The sequence below is a fragment of the Protopterus annectens genome, chromosome 12.part0, assembly GCF_019279795.1.
Source record: "Protopterus annectens isolate FY-2018-M chromosome 12.part0, PAN1.0, whole genome shotgun sequence".
In the NCBI taxonomy this organism is placed as follows: Eukaryota; Metazoa; Chordata; order Ceratodontiformes; family Protopteridae; genus Protopterus; species Protopterus annectens.
This window is the reverse complement of record NC_056746.1, coordinates 102818647-102844120: the sequence shown is the minus strand read 5'-3', so window position 1 is coordinate 102844120 and position 25474 is coordinate 102818647. Positions and strand designations below refer to the sequence as shown.

General features: G+C 37.9%; 1 protein-coding gene across 1 annotated transcript in view; it reads right to left on the bottom strand.

Annotated features, from left to right (window-relative positions):
* Window positions 1-25474, bottom strand: part of LOC122816138 (kinesin-like protein KIF19) — a 937234-nt gene that overhangs the window by 272893 nt on the left and 638867 nt on the right. Inside the window, exon 9 of the mRNA XM_044088894.1 lies at window positions 10931-11083. Within this exon, the coding sequence (XP_043944829.1) occupies window positions 10931-11083 (153 nt within the window). The remainder of the gene's footprint in view (window positions 1-10930; window positions 11084-25474) is intronic.

The window sequence follows — 25474 nt, the reverse complement described above, 5'->3', positions numbered from 1 at the left end:
TCGTTTACTAAAAATATGTAAACTTCTTCAGACAATTCACAAACAAAAGTCAACCCTTAAATACTTTAAAAAAACATGACATCATTTCCTGAAGCATCATTTCCTGGAACAACCTTACCTCAATTTAAAGTAAAAGAACATAAAATGTAAAGTGTAAACTATGCAAATCTATTCATAGTTACTATATTAAATTACTTTCTCGTGAAATTCAGTATGTTTTTTATCTTAATAAAGCTTTAAGTTTTAGAATGCTCCTGATAGAGATTACATCATTTAAACCTGGTGGGACTAAAGCATTTAATTTCAACTGCCATAAAGCTTCTTTTTCTTCAAGTTTTAGGCTAGTCGGTCCCCCTCTTTCATTCTCAGATACTTTTTCAATAGCCATGAATAAAAATTCATGCTCAGGGAATGATAAAATGTGCCTAGCTAGGGCATTGGTAGTGTTCCCTTTATTAATTGCATAGTAGTGGTCATAAATTCTGTTTTTCAGTGGTCTATCAGTTTTCCCTATATAAAAAGCCTGGCATTTAGAGCACAAACTAAGATAGACCACCCCCCTAGTGTTACAATTAAACTTCCCATTGATGTAAAACTTTTTTCCTTTTACTGTAAATGAGTTACTCACTTTTATATACTTGCACCAATGACAATTTTCACATTTGAACATCCCTTTTTGTGGGCGGTGCACATTGGAATTATTATTTTCCAAAAGTGCTTTCAAATTACATCCCTTACGAAAAACCACTTAGGGTTAAGGGTTAGGGTTAGGAAGAAAACCTAGCACTGGAAAGTTATATATTGGCAAATGGAAAAAGTTTTCACCCATTCAAGCTTAGTTGTTCTCTGGTTTTACAATATTTGTGTGAGTTACTATCTTATGGCCTTTCTTACTCTACTATTAAGGTTCATTATACGCCATTTCAGCATGTCTGCTCATGGATCCTTCCTCTTTTAATGCAGTCTCATGCCAAGATGTTTTTAAGAGAAGTTCACATGTGCACCATTTGAACCAGCAAAGCTGCCTGACTTAACACGGTTCTTAACATGGAAAATAGTTTTACTGATTGCTCTGATCTCTGCAAAAAGGTATTTACATTGCAAGCTCTTATGGTGCATGAATCCCACCTCATTCTCCACAAGGAAAGTGTTTCTTTTAGATCTCATAATCATTTTTTTTGCCTAAACTGGTATCTGACTTTATTTTTAATCAAATTATTTGTCTACCCATTTTCTTTCCTGTACCCAGAAATGACAGAGAAAGGACACTGCATACCTTGGATGATTACAGACAACTCAAGCAATATCTTGACAGAACTAATTTTTTCAAATTTTTGGCTCAATTGTTAATTTCTTGTAAAGTCAAGAAGAAGGAACAATCTCTGTCAATACATACTATTTCCAAATGGTTGTCTAAGGCTGTCACTTCTGTTATTCTCACCATAACAAAAGTACTCAGGCAGGGTCAAGGCCACTGTTCCAGGCAGGGTCAAAGCCCACTCTTCCAGGCAGGGTCAAAGCCCACTCTTCCAGAGCCTTGACTTCATCTATGACTTTTTGGAAAGGGTTAGATTCTCTAGGAGCTGCAACATGGTCCACTGTACATACTTTTACAAAGTACTATAATCTTGATTCCTTTTCTAGGTCTACATCAGGCATTGAAAAACACAAAAATAGCCACCGAGTAGTCTCTGAAACACCAAAACAAACTTTAATATAGTGAAGCGCTTTTCGTCTACCCAAATAGGTAGACTTCATCAGACAAACATATAAAAATAGTGTAACAACCTTTTCAAAGCCAAAAAGGCGCCAAATCCAAACCAATTGGCTCCTGTGCTTAATAAACCAGCATTAATTAGAAAATTTAAAGGTACATCACAAATATACTGATAAAAAATGCTAAGAAGTTGTAAAGATATAAAAATACATAAAAATACATACATATTCTACCACCCACATGGAAAAACAGTCCCAAACCTCATAAATTTCATTGTATTAAAATGTAAAGAAACAATAAATAGTATGTAATATATAACATAATATATTAAGTCTTACCTACTTTATATAAAAATCAATACGTTTGTTGCAATAAATAAGAAATTTTAGATCACTAGTCACATGTACAATAATAAAAAATTTAAAAAATATTAAGGAAAAGGAAAAAAATCTACTGAAGCAGACTTTTCAACTTCAAAACACAAGACAAAGAAGTGATCTCATTAATACCAGGCAAGGTATAGGAATTTAACCTAAGCTGCCATAACAATTCCCACTTTTCTAACAACAACTGGCAAGGTCCACCTTTACCATCTATAACTACCTGATCAATAATTTTGAACAGAAAATGGTGGGTCGGGTACTCATTACAGTGTTTTGCCAGTGCATTAGTGTTGCTAATCTTCTTAATGTGATAAATGTGTTCGTAAATCCTTTCTTTAAGCTTCCTGTCAGTTTTTCCAACATAAAATGCTGGGCATGACTGACAGGAAGCTAAATAAACCACTGATTTAGAGTTACAGTTATATCTAGCTCTAGCCTTATAAACATAGTCATTGACTACAAAACTAATACTTGTGGCAATATACCTACAGTAATTACAAGATTCACATTTATAAGTACCCTCGATCCTGTGGGACTTCCTAATGTTGGTCTCCACTATATTCTTCAAGTTCCTACCCTTCCTAAAAATTATAGTAGGGTAGTTACCCACCTTTTCCACTAAGTCCCTTTCGTGTAACAGTAAATTCCAGTTCCTTCTCAAAATATTACCAATCTCATCTGCTTCTGTACAAAAAGGTGTAATAAAACTCTTTTAAAAAAATGGTTTGTCAGACTCATCTACATTGTCCAAAGGCAAATGGTGAAATATGGGCAATTCAACACTATTTACATCCTCTCCGTTAATACTTAGAGCTCTTCTAGATAGAATTGGCCTGTAAGTCCCACAAAGTATTTTGTGCCATACTTCACTTATCAATTCAAACACCAAACTTCCAGGATAACCCCTACTCAAAAACATATTTCTTAACAAACTACATTCATCTTCAAAAGTATGAATCTTAGTTGTCATCCCAGTTGCCCTTACTAACTGACCTTTTAAGACAGACCTTTTTTGATGGAAAGGGTGACAACTTGTAAAAAGGTGTTTGAGTACGTAGGTTTCCTGCAAATCTTAGCCAAATATCTCTTTCCAGCTGTGTCTTTTTTCAGATCTGCATCAAGAAAATTAATAGTGTCTTTGTGGAAGGTATAAGTGAATCTGAGGAAAGGAGTTCTATTATTCCAATACTCCACAAACACCTTTGCTTCATTTTCATTACCTTCAAACATAATAAAGATATCATCCAAATACCTGTTGTATAACGTCACCTTCTTGTACACCTTTTGTTTGAAAATGTTCTCACATTCCCAATGTGACAACACTAAGTTAGCGTAGCTCGACCCACATGGGGAGCCCATCGCTACACCAACCACTTGTTTGTAAATTTCACTGTTGAATTTGACAAAATTACTATTCAAAATAACATCCAGCATCTCCTGACTTAATCTAATTTCTTTACTGTCTGCCCCATAAAATAACAATCTTTCTGCTACATACTCGACACCTACATCATGCGGAATAGAAAAATATAGGTCAACGACATCTATACTTAAAAACATTACATTGTCTTGGAACTCGAACCTGTCCACTGCTTTTAAAAAGGCCCAAGATTCCGTACAGATCTGGTCTTCCTTAACTACATACTTCTTTAAAACAGAGTCTATATACTTAGAACAAGCATATGTGATAGAAGACTTTGCATTAACTAAGGCTCTCATAAGGGGATCCTGAAGGTTTTTGTGAAGTTGAGGTAACCCAAACAAGTTAGGTAATTTTGGGTTCAACACCATCAGATAGTTGTAGATGTCCATACTAACCATGCCTTCAATCAACAAATCCCTGAAAAAGGAATACATTTTGTTATATACAGTGTTCATTTCACTGACACTAGACCTCATATAAATTTCACTGTCTAAGACTTTTAACATTCTAGTTTCATACTGGTCGTTGTCCATAATCACCAGTCCTCCACCCTTGTCTGGTTTTAACAAACAAACTGGTAATGATCTAACTAAGTTCAATGCTTCAGCCTCATTGCTAGTCATATTAGTAACTAAGTTCAATGCTTCAGCCTCATTGCTAGTCATATTAGTAGGGCCAAGCTTCTTTCTCACCTTGTTCAAGTTGGGATTTGTAGGCTTTCATCTCTGAGGTCCAGAGTGGTTAAGAAGGCATTTAGAGGAAGAACAGGAAAAGAGTGGCTGTAAGGTTAACATTTTGAACTATGGTATTAGAAAAAAGGTATTTGGTATTGAAAGGTCCAAAACTGATCTCCACGTGCCTTTCATTTTGGGTACTAGAGCAATTCTTGAATAAAAGTCTTTGCCCTATAGAGAAGGAGGAACAGGCTCTATCATGACATGGAAAAAAAAATATAAGTTAGGATTTGGGGAAGCAAATAAGTTTGGTTGTTTGGGAGCAGAGGAATTTGTGTACAAAGTGGAAGAGATACCCACTGAAGTTTGTAGCCCTGGTGAATTATATTCAGTACCTAATCACCTGATGTTCTATATCCAGAGGGAAATGGCTTGCAAGCCTGGAAAGATGGCGTGGTGGGAAGGGGAAGGAGGGGATAATGTAGAAAGGTAGTGGGGCATTTTTCATATGAAAGGAGAACCCTTAGGAAACATTCTCTTTCTTTTCTGAGTCTCTCTGTCATTTTTCTTGAGCTGTTTAAAGAACTTCTACTCACAAATGCTTTGACATGTATGAAAGAAAGGCTCAGGGCTGGAAGTAAAGTAAAGTCACATACCAGTTTAGGCCTGGGGACTTAGGGACAGGGCTAAAAAGAACTGTTTCACCAACTGCATCGGTGTTCCTCTTTCCTATAATTTTGTTCTCCTCTAAATTTTTTAAGTACCTCAACCAAGGAATTTCAAAAAAGTAATTCTCCAGAGAGACATTTAAAATTTGGGACCTGACATCTTCAGGAAGCTTTTGTTTTCTGAACTTAGTTTTAGTTAGACTTTAGTTCTTAGTCTGAACTCAGCATTTACCCTTCTTTTCAGATCCTCATTTCAGGGCTTGTAAGGAGGGAGGTTCTATGATGGGTAGAACAGTTGTCTTAGAATCCAGATCTTCCACTCTCCCTTCCATCTCTATGCAAGTTTGTTGTGGCATATGTTTCAGATCTAGTGTGGGGAGCAGTTATCAAATGTGTGAAAGTGCAGGGTCTATGGAACAAGCAATACTGACAAAAGTACATAAATATAAAAGTGATATTGCCAGTAGTAAATGCTTTGAAAGCTCTAAATCATATTTAGTCTCCTGGACCTTTACAAGTTTTCACAGACAACACCACAGTGATGTGATACATAAACAACAGGTTTTCCCACAGACTGAATATACTCTCAGAAGACAGGGGTCGTTTGATACACCCCAACTGGAAAACTCTTTGACTACCTCGATTATAGAATTTTTATACCTTTTCAGCACATTTTTTTTCTGAGGATGTATAGCAGGCATTGAAGAAGCTGAAAGACCTGTTGGTAGGGAATCATATATGTGTAAATGGAAATGATTTTCTAGTTGGTGTCATTCTAAGAACCAGGACCCTTTTAAGGCCGGGCTGCCTCTGGCTCTTGATCAGGTGTGTGAGTTATTGTCCTCAGTCATTTCTTACTTTTCTGTCAAGGTTCATTTGTTTGCCATTTCAGCTTTTCTGCCCTTGGACCCACCCTTTGCACATGTCCTCAAGTCAAACAGTTTTTGAAATGGGTTTATGTATCCCTCCTTAGGATTTTAACTTTATGCTTGAAAAAGCATATTGAGCTGGCTTATCTAGCTGAATTGAGTTCTTAACATGGATGACCGTTCTACTCATTTTTGACCTTTGCTAGGAGAATATCTGAGTTACAAGCTGTTATGGTGAGTCAACCCTACCTCATTTTTAACAAGAACAGGGTTTCTTTGAAAACTAATCATTCTTTATGCCTAAAGTGGTATCAAAGTTTACCTTGAGCCAGTCTAGTAATCTCTCTGTCTGTTTTCCTGACCTCAAAAAAACAGAGTAAAAAAATGTTCATACTGTGGATGTCCATAAGCAGCTCAGATGCCACCTAGACAAAACACAGTCCTTCTGGAAAGCTGACAGCCAATTTCTCTCTTGTGGAGGTAACATGAAAGAACAACCGATGTCAAACCAAACAACTTCTAAATGGTTGTCTCATGCTATTTCATTTTGCTATTCTCACTGTAACAAGTCATTACAGTGAGAACCTTGGCCCTTTGGTTACAATGCGGTAGTGGTGTCCCAACCAGAGCTGACAAAGTTCTAGAAACACATCATACAGGGCAGAGAGGTTCACAATAATGCTATTTTGAGAGAGATGCTATAAACTACACAGGAGCATGATGCTCGAAGTAATATTTATTGCACTCCAAGAACAATACACACCTGTTGCCCATTACCCCTACAGTTTTGCAATCACATTTTTACAGCAAATGAACAATGGGACACAGGTTTAAGAAAATGTTATCTTTAGCCACTAAATCTAGGGATGGTCATACCTTGTTGTCCATTCTGTGTGAAAAGAGATGCACAGTACCTACAGCATTTCATAGCATGGCCTATTGGATCACAAATGTTTAAAACGACATGCAACATCATACTCATAGTTCATGTAGAGTCTTACTGTGCACAGTCTCATGCATAGCAAAACACTATCATACATTATTGTGATCTTAAGGCTTACTGTGCACAGTCTCATGCACAGCGATGCACTATCATATATTAATGTGATGCTAAGGCTTACTGTGCACAGTCTCACACACAGCAACACACTATCGTATATTAATGTGATCCTATAGCTTACTGTGCACAGACTCAAGCACAGCGGCACACTATCGTATATTAATGTGATCTTAAGGCTAACTGCTCAAAGTCTCATGCACAGTGACACACTATCGTGTATTAATGTGATCTTAAGGCTTACTGTGCACAGTCTCATGCACAGCGACAGACTATCGTGTATTAATGTGATCTTAAGGCTTACTGGACACTGTCTCATGCAAAGCAACACACTATCATATATTAATGTGATCTTAAGGCTAACTGCTCAAAGTCTCATGCACAGTGACACACTATCGTATATTAATGTGATCTTAAAGTCTCATGCACAGATACACACACAATATTATATATTAATGTGATTACAAGGCTTACTGCAGCCTCATACACACAGACACACTATCTTGTATTATGTGTGTCTTCTTAAGGCTGTGCACAGTCTCATACATGCTGGCGACACTATCTTGTATTAATGTGAGGCTTACTGTGCACAGTCTTATTAATGTGATATTAATGTGATCTTAATGCTTACTGTGCACAGTCTCATGCACAGAGACACACCATTATATATTAATGTGATCTTAAGGCTTACTGTTCACAGTCTAATACACAGAGACACACCATCGTATATTAATGTGATCTTAAGGCTAACTGCTCACAGTCTCATGCACAGCGACACACTATCTTGTATTAATGTGATCTTAGGGCTTACTCTGCACAGTCTCATGCACAGCAACACACTATCATATATTAATGTGATCTTAAGGCTCACTCTGCACAGTCTCATGCACAGCAACACACTATCATATATTAATGTGATCTTAAGGCTCACTGTGCACAGTCTCATGCACAGAGACACACTATCATATATTAATGTGATCTTAAGGCTCACTGTGCACAGTCTCATGCACAGAGACACACTATCGCATATTAATGTGATCCTAAGGCTTAATGTGCACAGTCTCATGCACAGAGACACACCATTGTATATTAATGTGATCTTAATGCTTACTGTGCACAGTCGCATGCACACCGACACACTATTCTATATTGATGTGATCTTAAGGCTTACTCTGCACAGTCTCATGCACAGCAACACATTATCGTATATTAATGTGATCTTAAGGCTAACTGCTCACAGTCTGATGCACAGCGACACACTATCGTGTATTAATGTGATCTTAAGGCTTACTGCTCACAGTCTGATGCACACCGACACACTATTGTATATTAATTTGATCTTAAAGCTTACTGTGCACAGTCTCATGCACAGCAACACACTATCGTATATTAATGTGATCTTAAGGCTTACCGTGCACAGTCTCATGCACAGAGACACACCATCGTATACTAATGTGATCTTAAGGCTAACTGCTCACAGTCTCATGCACAGCAACACACTATCGTGTATTAATGTGATCTTAAGGCTTACTGTGCACAGTCTCATGCACAGCAACACACTATTTTATATTAATGTGATCCTAAGGCTTAATGTGCACAGTCTCATGCACTCCAACACACTATCATATATTAATGTGATCTTAAGGCTAACTGCTCACAGTCTCATGCACAGAGACACACTATCGTGTAATAATGTGATCTTAAGGCTTACTGCTCACAGTCTCATGCACACCAACACACTATCATGTATTAATGTGATCTTAAGGTTTACTGTGTACAGTCTCATGGACAGCGACACACTATCACGTATTTATGTGATCTTAAGGCTTACTGTGCACAGTCTCATGCACTTTATTATTGTACACAGTCTCAAGCATAGCAACACATTATCTTACATTAATGTGATCCTAAGGCTTACTGTGCACAGACTCATGTACAGCAACGCACTATCGTATATTAATGTGATCTTAAGGCGTACTGTGCACAGTCTCATGCACACTGACACACTATCATATTTTAATGTGATCTTAAGGCTTACTGTGCACAGTCTCATGCACACCAACACACTAGCGTATATTAATGTGATCTTAAGGATTATTGTGCACAGTCACACGCACAGCAATGGCTTACTGTGCACAGTCTCATGCCCAGCAACACGCTATCGTACATTAATGTAATCCTAAGGCTTACTGTGCACAGTCACATGCCCAGCATCACACTATCGTATATTATTGTGATCTTAAGGCTTACTGTGCACAGTCTCATGCACAGAGACACATTATCATATATTAATGTGATCCTAAGGCTTAATGTGCACAGTCTCATGCACAGAGACACACCATCGTATATTAATGTGATCTTAAGGCTTACTGGGCACAGTCTCATGCACAGAGACACACTATCATATATTAATGTGATCTTAAGGCTTACTGCTCACAGTCTCATGCCCAGCAACACACTATCGTACATTAATGTGATCTTAAGGCTTACTGTGCACAGCCTCATGCACAGCAATACACTATTGTGTATTAATGTGATCTTAAGGTTTACGGTGCACAGTCTCATGCCCAACAACACACTATCATGTATTAATGTGATCTTAAGGCTTACTGTGCACAGTCTCATGCACAGTGACACACTATCATATATTAAAGTGATCTTAAGGCTTACTATGCACAGTCTCATGCACAGCAACACACTATTGTATATTAATGTGATCTTAAGGCTTACTGTGCACAGTCTCACGCACAGCAACACACTATCATATATTAATGTGATCTTAAGGCTAACTGTGCACAGTCTCATCCACAAAGACACACTATCGTATATTAATGTGACCTCAAGGCTAACTCTGTACAGTCTCATGCACAGAGACACACCATCATATACTAATGTGATCTCAAGGCTAACTGGTCACAGTCTCATGTACACCGACACACTGTCGTGTATTAATGTGATCTTAATGTTTACTGTGCACAGTCTCATGCACAGAGGCACACTATCGTATATTAATGTGATCTTAAGGCTTACTGCTCACAGTCTCATACCCAGCAACACACTATCATATATTTATGTGATCTTAAGGCTTACTGTGCACAGTCTCACACACAGCAACACACTGTCATATATTAATGTGATCTTAAGGCTAACTGTGCACAGTCTCATGCACAGAGACACACTATCGTGTATTAATGTAATCTTAAGGCTTACTGTGCACAGTCTCATGCACAGCGACAAACTATCATGTATTAATGTGATCTTAAGTCTTACTGTGCACAGTCTCATGCACAGTGACACACTATCGTATATTAAAGTGATCTTAAGGCTTACTGTGCACAGTCTCATGCACAGCAACACACTATCGTATATTAATGTGATCTTAAGGCTTACTGTGCACAGTCTCATGCACAGCAACATACTATCTTACATTAGTGTGATCTTAAGGCTTACTGTGCACAGTCTCATGCACACCAACACACTATCATATATTAATGTGATCTTAAGGCTTACTGTGCACAGTCTCATGCACAGAGACACACTATCATATATCAATGTGATCCTATATAATGTGCACTCTCCATGCATGCACAGCGACACACGTATTAATAATGTGATCTTAAGGCTAACTCTCACAGTCTTCATGCACAGAACACACCCCATCATATAAATGTGATCTCAAGGCTAACTGGTCACAGTCTCATGTCGTACCTGACACACTGTCGTATTAATGTGATCGGCTTACTGTGCACAGTCTCACACACAGCAACACACTATCATATATTAATGTGATCTTAAGGCTAACTGTGCACAGTCTCATGCACAGGGACACACTATCGTGTATTAATGTGATCTTAAGGCTTACTGTGCACAGTCTCATGCACAGAGACACATCATCGTATATTAATGTGATCTTAAGGCTAACTGCTTACAGTCTCATGTACACCGACACAGTATCGTATATTAATGCAATCTTAAGGCCTGTCTGACCTGCACACTCTCCCTATCAAGGTGGCACATTGTGAAAAATAATGCAGAACACTCCTACAACTACTAGCTGTAATGTAAATGTTGCCTTTGTTATTTACAATGACTACTATTTAAACTCCGTGCATAATTTCTGTAGTTCTTCTACTTCTTACCTTGAGGAGTCGTGTGAGTTTGCTGTCTCGGTAGTTAACGTACTGGGCACGACCACCTCCTTTCTCACTCAGAGCATTAATACAGTTCCCCAAAGCCAGCAGAGACCTATTGATGTGAGCACCTTCCTTCATTCTTTTTCCCCTGTTGTGTGTCTAAAAGAGAAATAACATTTCAAGCTGTTTGTCAAAGCTTATAACATACATTTTAACATCATGTATTAGATTCTAATCTATATGTGTTTTTTTTTTCAGTGCATCACTTGCAGAGATCACTTGATTAGTCTTAACATAACAACTGCTGCCAAATTCAAAATTCTATCCATTTACTTTCCAGTTTTCAAGTTTCTCTAAGTCACTGAAAGAAGCAAATAATATCTAAAATGTGTAATGTTCAGATCATGGTAAGAAATAAATCTACTAAAATGTATCACAAAGTCAGACATAACATATTCTTTGCAGAAAAAGCACTTGGTTATACAAGAGAGGGAAATTTAAACCTGAAAGAGTGAGAATACATTGTAGCAATACTATGAAGGCCCAGTAGCCCTGTCTTCCTGTAGAAGAAGGAAACAAATGATTTAGAATATATGGAGATACCGTGGCATATCATCTTTTTTTATTTGGTTTGTCAGCCTTATCAGCTCACCCTTACAGTATATAAACTAGAGAAAAGGTACTGTTCCAGGTCATTGCCTCATATTGTGTGCGAGGCTTTTCAAAGGCAAAACTAGAGTTGGGAGAGGAGCTCATCACAGTAGCAGGTGATGTGAATCATCCTTGCCTTCACGGTCTTCTGATGTGTTTCGGTTACTGACCTATTCTTAATGGGTACTTACGGTCCAATTTTTTTCCAGGCAGTAATTAGTACAGCTATTGTGTGAAATGAGTAAGTTGCTATCCGTGAGATTAGCATAACCCAGCCATCAGAGGTGTAGATGTCCGAGTCAAAGTTCTTGTGAGAACTAAGCTCTATAATGAGAACATCAACGTACAACGGAATTAATATGTAACCCTGTCCTTTTGGTCCCATAAAGCAGCCTGATGTATGAAATTAAGCCCCACACTTACCCCATTTAATCGAGAAGCAGCCTTTCTGAACAGTTCTCATTGTAATGTCATGCTGGGGGAACCGTGTTTCACCAATATTCCCAGTGATCAAGTCTTCAGAAAAATAATTACTGATTAGCCATTAATCTAGGCGGCTACCTAAATAAGTTGCTTATTATTCAGCTAGATATAGCACTCTCTTCCATGCTTTTTTCTTCTATCCACATCTGCTGTGTTGCAGACCCTGGTTATTTTACGGCTGTATTCGGTCTTGTTTGATATTATCATTTCCCACATTGTCATAATGTTCTGAAACAACTAGTCACATTTTATTAAGATACTGTATATTTGATTTATTTAGTTTGATTTTGTTTACCGTGTTTGTCAAACTGGGTTTAGTCAGAAGCCCCTTTAAAGATGAGGCCGGGGGAGAAAAGTTACAACATATTACAAACATTTTTAAAAAGGTATTCAGAAATATACATGAACACACATTAAGCAGTATACATTAACAGTTGCACATTAATTTCTGAATTAGATTACATTTAAATGAAATAAAGGCAACTATTACAATATAAAAGACATGCATGCATTAGTAGGTGTTGAAGATTAAGCATTGGAAGAGGTTCATTAGTGGGTTTGTCAAATAGCTAACAGATCATGTGATAAGAGCATAGAAATTCAATATTGCACTTACGAAGTGGGATATTAAAGCAGAGATAATTATATATGGCTATCATAAGGTTACACTGGAAGTACAATGGTGGGGATGAGCAGTGTCACAAAACTATGTATATGTCTGGGAAATACCAGTAAAACTGGTTGTGGAGCACAGGATTCTGAATAAAGATAAAGGGTTTGATGATATGGTAAGCTAAAGATGACAGCAGCATTTACCCTGAAGATGTACAAGAGCAGATCCACTGATCTGATAGGTGAAGTTGCAGTTGTGTTTTAAACGAGTCTGCATTCTGCATGGATTTCTGTGATTGTGGGATGTGGTTCCATAGTTTAGCTACACTACTTGAATATAGAGAGTCACCTGCAGTATTAGATGATTTGATTACAGTGATTTTTCTCTAGATTGTACAATTCTATTGAGGGAGCAGTGCTGTATTAAGTTGTAAAAGGGATGGACAATTTTCTGGTTTATAGAGAAGTTTGTGTATTGTATTTAGCTGAGAAAGAGCTGGATGATGTGGTAGTTCTAATCAATTTAATGCTCTGAAAGCTAGGCCGTGGTGTGTTCCATTGTTATGGTTTATTGTAAATTTGTCTATTTTATTACAACCTTGCTCAGGTTTGCACAGTTGTGAGAGGTGAACGTTTGTGAAGACTGGGAGGTTACCAAAGAGAAAGAGCAGTAAGAAAGTACAGGCTATACATCCTCTTGCTATGTCACTGAGGTAAGGTCTTTACTCTGTACTGTACCTAGTTTTTTGATGTTTTTTTTAAACCATGTGTGATACATGGTGGTTGAAGTTCAACTGGTCATCTATGATGACAGTTAGTAATTTTGTGTGGTTTACTTGTTCTATCATGGGGATGTTTGCAGAGATGATAGTGAATGGTGATGTTTTGCGGTGAAAAGAAGTAATTTATTTATTTTTTTCTTTTTACGGTTTAGAAGTAGTTGTGAATTGTTTATCCATATTTCAATCAATTAGAAGGACTGTTGTGTAAGGTCTTGGAGATTAGATAGTGATTTGGCAGAGCAGATTAGGATCGAATCATCAGCGTATTGAACTGGGAAGCATTTTTTTGTAGCAGTGTATACGTCATTGACAAATACGTTGAAAAGTGTGGGGCCTAGTATAGTCCTTGTGAGACAAAAATGCTTACTGTCAAGAAGGTGGAAAAATCATTTTTCTCATTTCACTGCTTGATGTCTGTTTCAGAGGTAGCCACGGAACCGGTGCAGTAAAGAGCTGGTGTGCCCTAGAGATGAGAGTTTATGTAAGAGTTTCTGGTGGGACGCAGTATCAAAAGCTTTTGATAAGTCTAGGAAGATACTGGAGACTAGGCTTCCAGTATTTCTATGCATGTTTGACAGTATTAACAAAATTCAGCAAAGCAGTAGTTGTGCTGTGATGAGGCGGAAGCCATAGTGGGTTGAAAACAGAAGCTGGTTAGTAGGGACATGGGTGCCACCCCAGGAGCTGAAGAGCTGAGTATGTACACATTTTTCTAATATTTTTGACAGGGGAGATACAATGGCAACTGGCTTCTAGTTTGCAAGAGCTGTACTGATTACACCCTTGTGCAGTGGAATAATGAGTGATTTTTTTTCTATAGCAAGGGGACTTTATTTTCAGATGTGGATCAATTTATCAGAATTGAAACTGGATATGCAATAACCTCAGCTGTTATTTTAAGATATTCACCAGGTAGATTTGTCAGGGATAGTTGTAGTAGACTTTCATATTTTAAGGTATTTTTTGATGGTATTTGTGAGAAATGGTTGAAAGGAGAAATGCTGAAGGAGGTTATTTGACTGAGTAGGGATCACAAGGGCTTGATTAGTCACCTGGTTGGTTAATGACTGCACTTTCTTTATAAAGTGAGTATTGAATTTGTTGGCTAAAGTATCATTTTGTTTCTGTGTTTCAGGTGTTGGCTGTGAAGTTTGTCCCTAATTTAACAGCTTATTGATTGACGCCTAGAACAATTTTCGATTCTTAGATTGGTTGAGTAGTAGGTGTGCTTACCTTTGGTTATACGTTGTTTTATTATGCTTCTTCGTTGTCTATATGGCTTATCTTTGGTTATAAGTTGTTTTATTATGCTTCTTCGTTGTCTATATGGCTTATCCTTGGTTATACGTTGTTTTATTATGCTTCTTCATTGTCTATATGGCTTATCTTTGGTTATACGTTGTTTTATTATGCTTCTTCGTTGTCTATATGGCTTATCTTTGGTTATACGTTGTTTTATTATGCTTCTTTGTTGTCTATATGGCTTATCTTTGGTTATACTTTGTTTTATTATGCTTCTTCGTTGTCTATATGGCTTATCTTTGGTTATACGTTGTTTTATTATGCTTCTTCGTTGTCTATATGGCTTATCTGTGGTTATACATTGTTTTATTATGCTTCTTAGTTGTCTATATGGCTTATCTTTGGTTATATGTTGTTTTATTATGCTTCTTCGTTGTCTATATGGCTTATCTTTGGTTATACGTTGTTTTACTATGATTCTTAGTTGTCTATATGGCTTATCTTTGGTTATACGTTGTTTTATTATGCTTCTTAGTTGTCTATATGGCTTATCTTTGTTTATACGTTGTTTTATTACGCTTCTTCGTTGTCTATATGGCTTATCTTTGGTTATACTTTGTTTTATTACGCTTCTTCGTTGTCTATATGGCTTATCTTTGGTTATACGTTGTTTTATTATGCTTCTTCATTGTCTATATGGCTTATCTTTGGTTATACGTTGTTTTATTACATTTCTTCGTTGTCTATATGGCTTATCTTATGGTTATACGTTGTTTTATTATGCTTCTTAGTTGTCTATATGGCTTATCTTTGGTTATACGTTGTTTTATTATGCTTCTTAGTTCTCTATATAGCTTATCTTTGTTTATACGTTGTTTTATTACGCTTCTTCATTGTCTATATGGCTTATCTTTGGTTATACTTTGTTTTATTATGCTTCTTCATTGTCTATATGGCTTATCTTTGGTTATACATTGTTTTATTATGCTTCTTTGTTGTCTATATGGCTTATCTTTGGTTATACGTTGTTTTATTTTGCTTCTTAGTTGTCTATATGGCTTATCTTTGGTTATACGTTTTATTATGCTTCTTCGTCATCTATATGGCTTATCTTTGGTTATACGTTGTATTATTACGATTCTTCGTTGTCTATATGGATTATCTTTGGTTATACGTTGTTTTATTACGCTTCTTCATTGTCTATATGGCTTATCTTTGGTTATACGTTGTTTTGTTATGCTTCTTCATTGTCTATATGGCTTATCTTTGGTTATACGTTGTTTTACTACGCTTCTTCGTACCCCATTCCTAAGTCAAATTACGATTAAAGTTCATGAAATTAGTATTGTTTTAATCCTTGACGTCAGTCAGAAGTGCTCTTGGCAGCACCGCAATGTGCTTAGTAATGACTCCTTCTGCAATTCTTATGGGGTTACATGTAGTAGTAACATATCTCAATAAGACTGTAGATTCTTTTTTATAAGACCCATTGCTCCTACTACTATTGGAACTGTCTGGGTATCTTTCTTCCACATTGCTCTCGTTTCTGCCTGCATAGCCTGATATTTTATGATTTTGTGTGTCTCGTACACAAGACACTGTAGTCACTGGGTGTGGTGATTTCAATGATCAATGCTGCTTTTGTCTTCTTTTCATGGACCACTACATCTGGTTTTCTAGCATCTGTCTTTTGAACTGTTGGTAATGGGTGATCTCATCTGATGTAGACTTCATCATTTTTATGATGCTTTATGGCTCATGTTTCTAGTGTTTTTTAGCCACTTCAATACCATAATGTTTGCACAATCCCTAATGCAACAGTCTTGCCATATTATTATGCCTTTCAGTATACAGTCCTTCTGCCATTAGTATGTCACAACCAGCAATGAGGTGTGTAACTGTTTCCAATTCTGTTTTACAAAACCTACATTTGTCTGTTTCTTCCACATGTTCAATGGACTTTGTAAACCAACATGTATGTAACCCACTATCTTGGGCTGTCAATATTAACCTTTCATCTCTTGGTTTGAATTCACCTGTCCTTAACCATTCCTGCATTCAATCCTGATCCACACGAGGTTCTTCCAGAAGTTTTCTATACTTGCAACTATATTTATGCATTTTCCATATTCTTGCCTTCTCATCTGATCCTTCACCTTTTATTCTTTCTTTTGTTTTGGCACATTCAGTCGCTGCCTGATTTTTATCTACTTCAGGTTTGATTTCCATTCCTGCTTCACACAGATATGCTTCTGCTAAATTAAGCAGAGAAGTCATCTTAGATTTATTCTCGTCATGTTTAAAAACTTTCACTACATTTGGGTCTTGTGAGGTCAGCAGATATGAGTGTAGTCCCACGATTGCAGAGCTATACATGTAACCACTTTCAAGGAGGCCCATCTCTCCTTCGAAAAGGGGAATATATAACCTTGGTATACACTGATTTGTATAAATAATTTGGCGAGCATAAATCATCCTTCTTGTCTTCCTGTCTAATCTATCGAACACTTTTGGTGTAGACTGGTAAGTGACCACGTAGGCTCTCTGACATAATTCTGTGCGATGATATTTTATTTGGACAGGGTGTTAGGATCTCATTGAGGGTTGATTGCCTGACTGTGGCTTTGTTATATTTAGTTGGCATGGTTATAAGTTGAATAAAGTTGTACTGATGTATAATTTTGTTAAAGATTTTCAGAGTGTATGGTTTGCTAAGCTATATTAACATCACCCAATATTATGGTTTTATGAGGGATTTTTGAGAAGGTTCAGCAGGTAATATATTCCAGTGTTTTAATACTGCTACCTGGGGATAAGTATATACCCAAGACTGCGATTGTCTTGTGAGTGTTTACATTTTAGCATGGTTAATAGAATTTCTGAGTTTGAGAAAGCTGGCAGGATGTGGAGGAAAAGGGAGAGATGCAGTGTGATTTTGTAGAAAATATTGACACCACCAGCTTTTTTGTTGGCTCTGTCTAATCTGATAATGTTATAGCCTGGTGGGGCAATTTCTTCATTTTTTGTTTACTGGCAGAGTCAGGTGCCTGCCATGTGTGCTGCTATCCATGCATGCACTTCTGGGAGTCTGTAATAAATGCTTCATAAGTTGGTATGGTATATAAATATATATATATATATATATATATATATATATATATATATATATATATATATATATATACACACACACACAATGAAGGCCAGTGGGACTGTGGGTGAGGTTCTAACTATAAAGAAGCTGATGGGGACATGCTGCATGGCACACTAATCTGGCAGATGTAGTCATTTTTGTCCCAACGGGTATAGCTTTTTATGTATTGCTAACTTCTACTGCCTGAAGCCTCTCTGGATCTTGTGCTGGAACTAATTCTTCATCAATGTTTCCATTGTCTAGGTCTTTCTTTTCCAGCTTAGGGCTCAACAGTTCATTTTTATTGTTCATTTCAAAATTTTGTGTGGCATTTCTGTACTACAACACAAGACTTTCAACGCAGCTGCATACTTGACTCTGTTTTCCATTTCCACTGCATCAGGCAGGTTGGTAATGTTCCTCATTTGGTTCCATGAGCTGCATCTCATCCAGTGGCTTACCTACTGAGCTTTCTTTTAAATAAAGCCTCTCCTTTTCATTATGCAGAAGGGCAAGGTAACCACAGTTCTGACACTGTTACCTATAGGTATAGGACCTATAGGTCTTATATAGGTCTAAGAACTTACATCAGACACAGTTGGAGAGTCTCTTGATTACACTCCATGGCTAAACTATATTCAATATTAAGTACACCTTGCGCACTCTGTGGACTCCTAGTTTGACCTGAAGATTGTTTCTGAAGTTTCAGATTCTGTAACTGCCTGTTCTATGATCAGATCAGGCACACTAATCTGTCCTTCAATATGATTCCGTTCAGTTTTTTTTTTTTGTATGATTTCATACCCTAAATGTATTTGCTACCTTCTGAGTTACTCAGCTCTGCTCCAGATGTTTAATGTGAGTGTGTTCATTCTACTTGAAAGAATTATTTACCTTATATTGGTCTGATAAAATAGTATGAATTGCTGATATCAGTTTGACATGAGAAGCAAAGGATAACAAATTCTATTTTAATTTACTGTACACGTCCTCCTAAGATTTATTTTCCATTTTATTTTCAGTCTAGTGTTAGCTTGACAAAACCACCACAGTGTTAATCCATATTGCAATACAACTTTCTCTTTTACATCTGCAAGTTACTAACAAGGCTTTCATTCTGTTTGCATTTTTATTCAAGCTCCTACATGCATTAATTAAGTGCATGTATGTCACCGTTACTGCATCTCTGTAATTCTTTAAATATAAACTTTTTCAGTTACTCACCTTTAAGTACAAACTGTTTATTCTGTACAAGCTGGATCCCTTCATCATTGTGAACAAGAGTTTTTGTACAGTTTTTGACGTGGTTCTCAATGTTTTGGACATGTGCTTTTAGTAACTCACTCTCAACTTACCCATTCTGGCACTTTACTCTTACAAGCAGACTGTTGTTAAACATTTGCAGATCTTGTCACAATTGTTCTTTTTTATGGTTCATAGGTTCACGGAAAGTTACTAGGCTAATGGCCCTATAGCCCTTAAAGTCTAGCCACATTTATCCCGAGATGCCCCAACTGTCGGTGGTTAGGTGAGTGAAGTTCACACAGGTAAGGATGCATGGTAGTTAATAATAACTTCCTCTGCCCAGCAGGGAATTTGCGGTCACCCATCCATTGATCTAGGTTGTATTTGAAGAGGGTCAGGGAAGAGCTCTGCTTTATGTGAATTGGAAGCTTGTTTCAGAGAAGTGGCAGTCTCTGGGAGATGCATCTATCTCTCCAGCATGACCTGTTCATGTCAGAGGCTAGGTTAAGATTCCTGGAGTGAGTGACACTCGTGCAGTTTGATTTACGAAGCTAGCATTTCCATCAGGGCCGGGTCAGAGACTGCCCTGTAAGCCAGGCAGAGGTCACGCCTTAGCAACCTGTAGGAGACAGAATACAGTGACAGGGCTTTCAGTCTTTCTGTGTAAGACTTGTTCTGTGTTCCCTGTAATTTCTTGCATCTAAAACTGACTTCTCTTTTGCCTTTCAGGTTTCAGCACCAGCTCCCTTTGCTCATTTTGCAGTTTATACAATGGGCTGAATTCATAAAGCTACAGCAATGTGCACACATAACAGTAGCTTTCTGGTATTCAGCAAGCGCCCTTACATGATGCTGCACAGTCCTCCAACATGAAGTTGTGCAGCACAGTGAAGGGCTGGCTCAGCGGTCATGCAGAATGCTAATCAGGCATTCTGGGGAAAGAGGCATATGTTAATTATCCATGTGTTCTCTTCCTTCAGCGAATTCTAGGAAGCCATCCATATGCTGAGAGATTCAAGAAAGCACTTGGCTGTGTAGTTCAGCATAACCACCCCCACAACATCGCACTAGCAATGTCAGCAAATGTCAGTATTCAACAATCAAATGTGAACATGGTGGGAGGAACCATTAGACAACAGGACTTACTTAAAAGTGCCATAATGTCACCAACATCAAAATGGGGATTGGCGGTGGGGGACCCACTGGGTACCAGGAAGAAGGCACAAAGTGCCATACTGGCACCAACATTACTATGCGGACTGGGGGGGGGTACAGTGTTATACTGGCACCAACATTAGCTGTATTGGAACCAGCATTACTATGGGGATGGGGGACATGAGAGGAACCACTGTACATCAGGAATAAGTGCTGTAAAAGCACATGCTTCATAAGGTAATAGGGGTGGGGTAAATTACTAGCCCCCCTCCCCAGGATGATTCTACAAAGTGCTGCAATGGCACCAACAGCGCAACAGTATAACAGGGATCAGGAGTGGGGAGATGCACTAGATACCAGGTCCTAATACATACATGCTGTAAAGTCACTAAAGTATTATTGGGGGTGGAGGGAATCATGGGAGGGTAAGGACAAGTTCAGGGACTGTGTCATGTGTGCGAGAGAGTGACTATAGGGGATATTCCACTGCCTACACAAGCAGCAGGTTGCTATCACTACGTGCAGATCAGTCATCAGTTGTGCATTGAAAAGATAACAGCAATTCAGGAAACATGCAAATTAGCCAATAATGAGATCTTACTTTGTTGTAACTGGCATGTTCCTGAATCGCAGATGGGAGTGTCACTTTGGAAGGGCCTTTCTAGTGTGAGATAAACGGTTTGCATTAGGCACTTTAATGAACTCTCAGGAATGACTTTTCTAATTATGGGATCTTTTTCCTTCTGGCTTGTGATGTCTATTGGTTTAGCACTTTTAATATGCTATCATGTATCACCGTTACATAGAGTTTACAGCATTTGCTGTTCAGTCAGCCAGCAACTTATTTTAAGACTCTTTCCTTTTATTTTAATTTCCAGAAACCATGTGTTTCCACATATTGATTATACAGAGCCAGTGCCCACAGGCCACAATGGCATTTTTACAGTCTCACATTTAAAACCCAAGTTCTGCTCTTCAGCTTCATCTATTCCACATTTCTTACGACCTCTAAAGTCGCACAACACTCTCAGATAAGGTTTCACAGAATCATCGAATCACAGAATCTGAAAACCGCAGAAAATGGAATGTGACTGGTCCACCTGCCTCACTTTTTCAAGGAGCAATAGGCCAGTTATGCCAGAGGTGAATTTGTGAATACCTATCCAATTGCCTAACTCCGTTTTAAAGGAAGATAGTGTGCTACACTTCTTGAGTTAGACAGCAAGCTTATTCCAGAGAAATGGTAGTTATGTGATAAATCTGTCTATCCCCCATGATTTGTTTGTTTGCTGAAGGAGGATCTGATCTTTGGTCCTAATATTTAATGGACTATTTGCTTTGTGGAGACAAAAGAGGCCTTTCACTGCTGCATCCCCAACGGCCTGAAAATCAAGGTGCAGATTGCCCTTAGTTAGTTTATAGGACACTGAAGACAGGAACAGAGCCTCCAGTCCCTCCTGGTAGCTCATTTTTTTAGGACCATGGTCTTTTTCATTAGGGACCTCTGGGGTCTCTCCAACTGTTTAATATATCTAACAAGATACATACACAAAGGGGAATTATATTCTATGATGGGCCCTATTAGTACAGAATACAGAGGAGTAAGGATTTCTTCAGAACTAGATGATTTGCTCTCTTTGATCAGCTGCACCACAAAGAAGGATTTTCTAATCACTTTTGCAAAGGAGAGGTAATTATCTATGCCCATTCTATGGTCTCTAGCTATAGCTTCATTTTAGAGTGGGTGTTGTCTACATTGTAAGCTGGGTTCAGCAGTTAATTGCCAAATGTGACAATATTGGTCTTTTTAGCATTTAGTTTTAGCCCATTTTCTGTACGCCAGCTATTAACAAGACAAGTGTTAAGTTAAGCTGTAGCTTCTGCATGTCAAAAGGGGATTGGAGAACAACACCCACTTTACAATCATCTGCAAAGTTGGTTAGACAAAGATCCCTGTTTTTTTTTTTTTTGGAGATCAAAAACATATTTGCCAAAGAGCAGAGGTCCTAATATGGTTCCATGAGGGACTCTACTTACCTTCATGCTCATTGAGGACACACCTGCCACCCTGACTCTGTGGATTCTGTCCCTCAGTAAATTTGCTCTTCGCCTAAATAAATAAGATCAGTCTGGAGCACATTTAGCTTAATTATGTTACCATCTCAAAGAAATTTACCAAGTTCATTAGACAGGCTCTATCCCTAACCAAACCAAACTGCTGGGTTCAAGTCTTGTGAGACTTTAATATCACAGTTTATAAGGTCAGTTATGACCCATTTCCTGGCCTTGCAGATGAGGCCTGTCAAGCTAGAGGGTCTGTAGTTTCTGAGATCCTCACGTTGAATAGCTGTGGAAGAGGACCCACCAGCAAATGTTCAGTGTTGTTCATCAGGCATTCAGGTATGTTATTAAGCTCCATGGAGGATGTTTTGTTTTTTATTTTTTATTATTATATTTTTGTAAAGTAGCTTTAGCAAGTGTTCTTTTCTGATGAGGTTTTCAGATCCTTTGGAATATGTGAGTTTTGTACAGCTGTCTTGGGGGTGAAATTTGCACTGAATTTATTAGCTAATATACATGTGTGATAGCTACTGGATTAGAGTAGGTGGTGCCACTTTGAATAGGTTCAGAGCAATGCTGGGTGTTACTTCTTTATGTCCTGACATATGTAAAGAAGGATTTCTAATTATCCTTAGCTTCTGCTCATAAATCTGTTGTATCAGTGAACACAAATTTTTATTTGAAGCTTCTGACAGTTTTTCTTGTGGAAGTATTTTTATTTCCTCTAGTATCTCTCTTAATCTTTCTGTCTATCTTTTGTCTGGAATTTCTGGGCTTCTTACATAATAGTAACAATACAGAATTTCTTTCTTATCCTCAGTATCCGCTCTATCGTCTTTATGGCTCTTTTTTGGCCTATCAGGTTTTGCGATTTTTGTGGACTGCTACTTCCTTCTACAACAGGGGACCATCCTCCCCCTGGGCCTGGCCTAGCCCCAGTGTAGGTATGTTTCCATGTCTTGAGGATTCTACACTATCATTTTTTCCAGTCCTGGCACCAGTGCGCCTACCAGGATTAGGCACTTTTTTATCCTGGGTCTTGTGCGCCTAGCTATCTTTTTTTTTAACCTACTTCTGTCCATGATATATACTATATAAAATGCAATCTATATATCAGTGTCATCTTGGTGAAATTAGTCCACCTTGTGAAGGTACTCACCCAGACTTGAGGATGAATTCAATTCACACAACACTACTCCCCTTTGCTTGCTGACTTATCATCTCTCCATTCGGACCCCTTTACATGCTGACTTATCCTCTCTCCATTCAGATCCTATGGCTCTATCTTCTTCACACAACACTACTCTCCTTTGCTCGCTGACTTATCCTCTCTCCATTCAGATCCTATGGCTCTATCTTCTTCACACAACACTACTCTCCTTTGCTCGCTGACTTATCCTCTCTCCATTCAGATCCTATGGCCCTATCTTCTTCAGAAAGCATTTGCCAATTATCTTGCAGAGAGGGATTTTCATTTGTTTTAAGGAAAGGACAATTCAGAAATGCAAGAAATAGTATCAGTTTCATGTAAGCAGTACTGTTGTCACTGTTACAACACACCATACTCCAAATTATCAGCAGGTTAAGGTTCTACTCTACACATTGCAAAGCTACCATCTTGTTTTTAATTTATTTTTCTAGAGCAAACATCTCTATTTTCATGGGTTCCCTCAACATACAGTTTGCTTAAGTGTAATAAAACTTTCACAGTAGACTTGTCTTAGTAGTATACCTACAACAAGATTATTTTTCTTGTACAGCCACTAGGAAAACATAAAAATGTTGGAATATTACTTTGTTTATATTTGTGCATCGGTGCATATAAATGTTTCAGAAACACCAGACCACCAACACATTAGCTTGTAAGCCATTAGCATTTCACACAATGTTTAGACATTCATTTAAAACACAAAATGCAGTCATCATTTTTCAATGCATGTACTTCAGAGCGATCTTATTTTCAGAACACCAGTACAAAAATGTTCCTTATCCTATTTCCCACTACTGCTTCTGAACAGAGACTTTGAGTTGCCACAACAGTGTAGTGGTCCCAATGTTTTTACATCAGATACTGGCTTGTTTTCTTTAAGTATACTACTCTTCTATAATTTGCATGTACTAGCAACCCTGTCTTGCACTGAGGAATTACCAACATTTTCCCCCAAGTCATTAATGTTATTGTTATTATTATTATTATTATTATTGTTATTATTATTGTTAGTATTATTTATTTATTTATTTAACATTTGTTGACCAGGAAAGTCCGACTAGGTTCCACAGATCCTGTTTTCAGCGGAGGCCCGGGGAGAAATGCTCCAGAAGCATGTCTTTAGAATGTGGGAGGAAACTGGAGTACCCGGAGGAAACCCACGCAAATGCAGGGAGAACATGCAAACTCCGCACAGAAGGCACTCCAGCCGCGAATCGAACTGGATAACCTCTTGCTGTGTGACAACAGTGTTAACCGCTGCACCACTGCACCACCCATAATAATAATATTATTATTATTATTATTATTATTATTATTGTTATTATTTTTGTTATTATTATTATTGTTATTATTTATTGTTATTATTATTGTTATTATTATTATTATTGTTGTTATTATCATCATCATCATCATTCTGTTGTATTTTTTCCTGCAGTTGACAGTCAGCTGCCAGCAGTACCTTTTTGTCATCCATTGGATCTGCCAAGCTCTCCTGTATGTCCATGAACTTACTCTCACCCATGCTTGCAGTCAGTGAGGAGGTCAAGGGGTCCTAGTGCAACAGCATATTGCTGCCATGGGTATTTATACTTATGCACTAACTCTCCATTTCCCCTGCACACTCCTGGAAAGTCTAAAAGGCAGAGGATGCATGGCACAGTGACTATGCAATGTTCTCTGCATATTCCCACATAGGACAATATCCCTTATGTGTCCCCAGCTTCCACCATGGATCTAATTCAAAGAGTGTCCAGACACATGCCTTCCATCCCAGGATAATCTTTCATCATTCGCCTGCCACACCTCAGATTCCCAAGCCTCTAATCAAACCCAGGTTATTTGGGCTATAATCAGGGCTTTAGCCCACTACACCACTGTGTGGCTCCCCAAGTCAAAATAAATTTAAAGACTGTGCTTTACAATTCACTGCTTTTGTATTTTCTTTTATATTGTGGTAATGATTATTTTTGCTATTT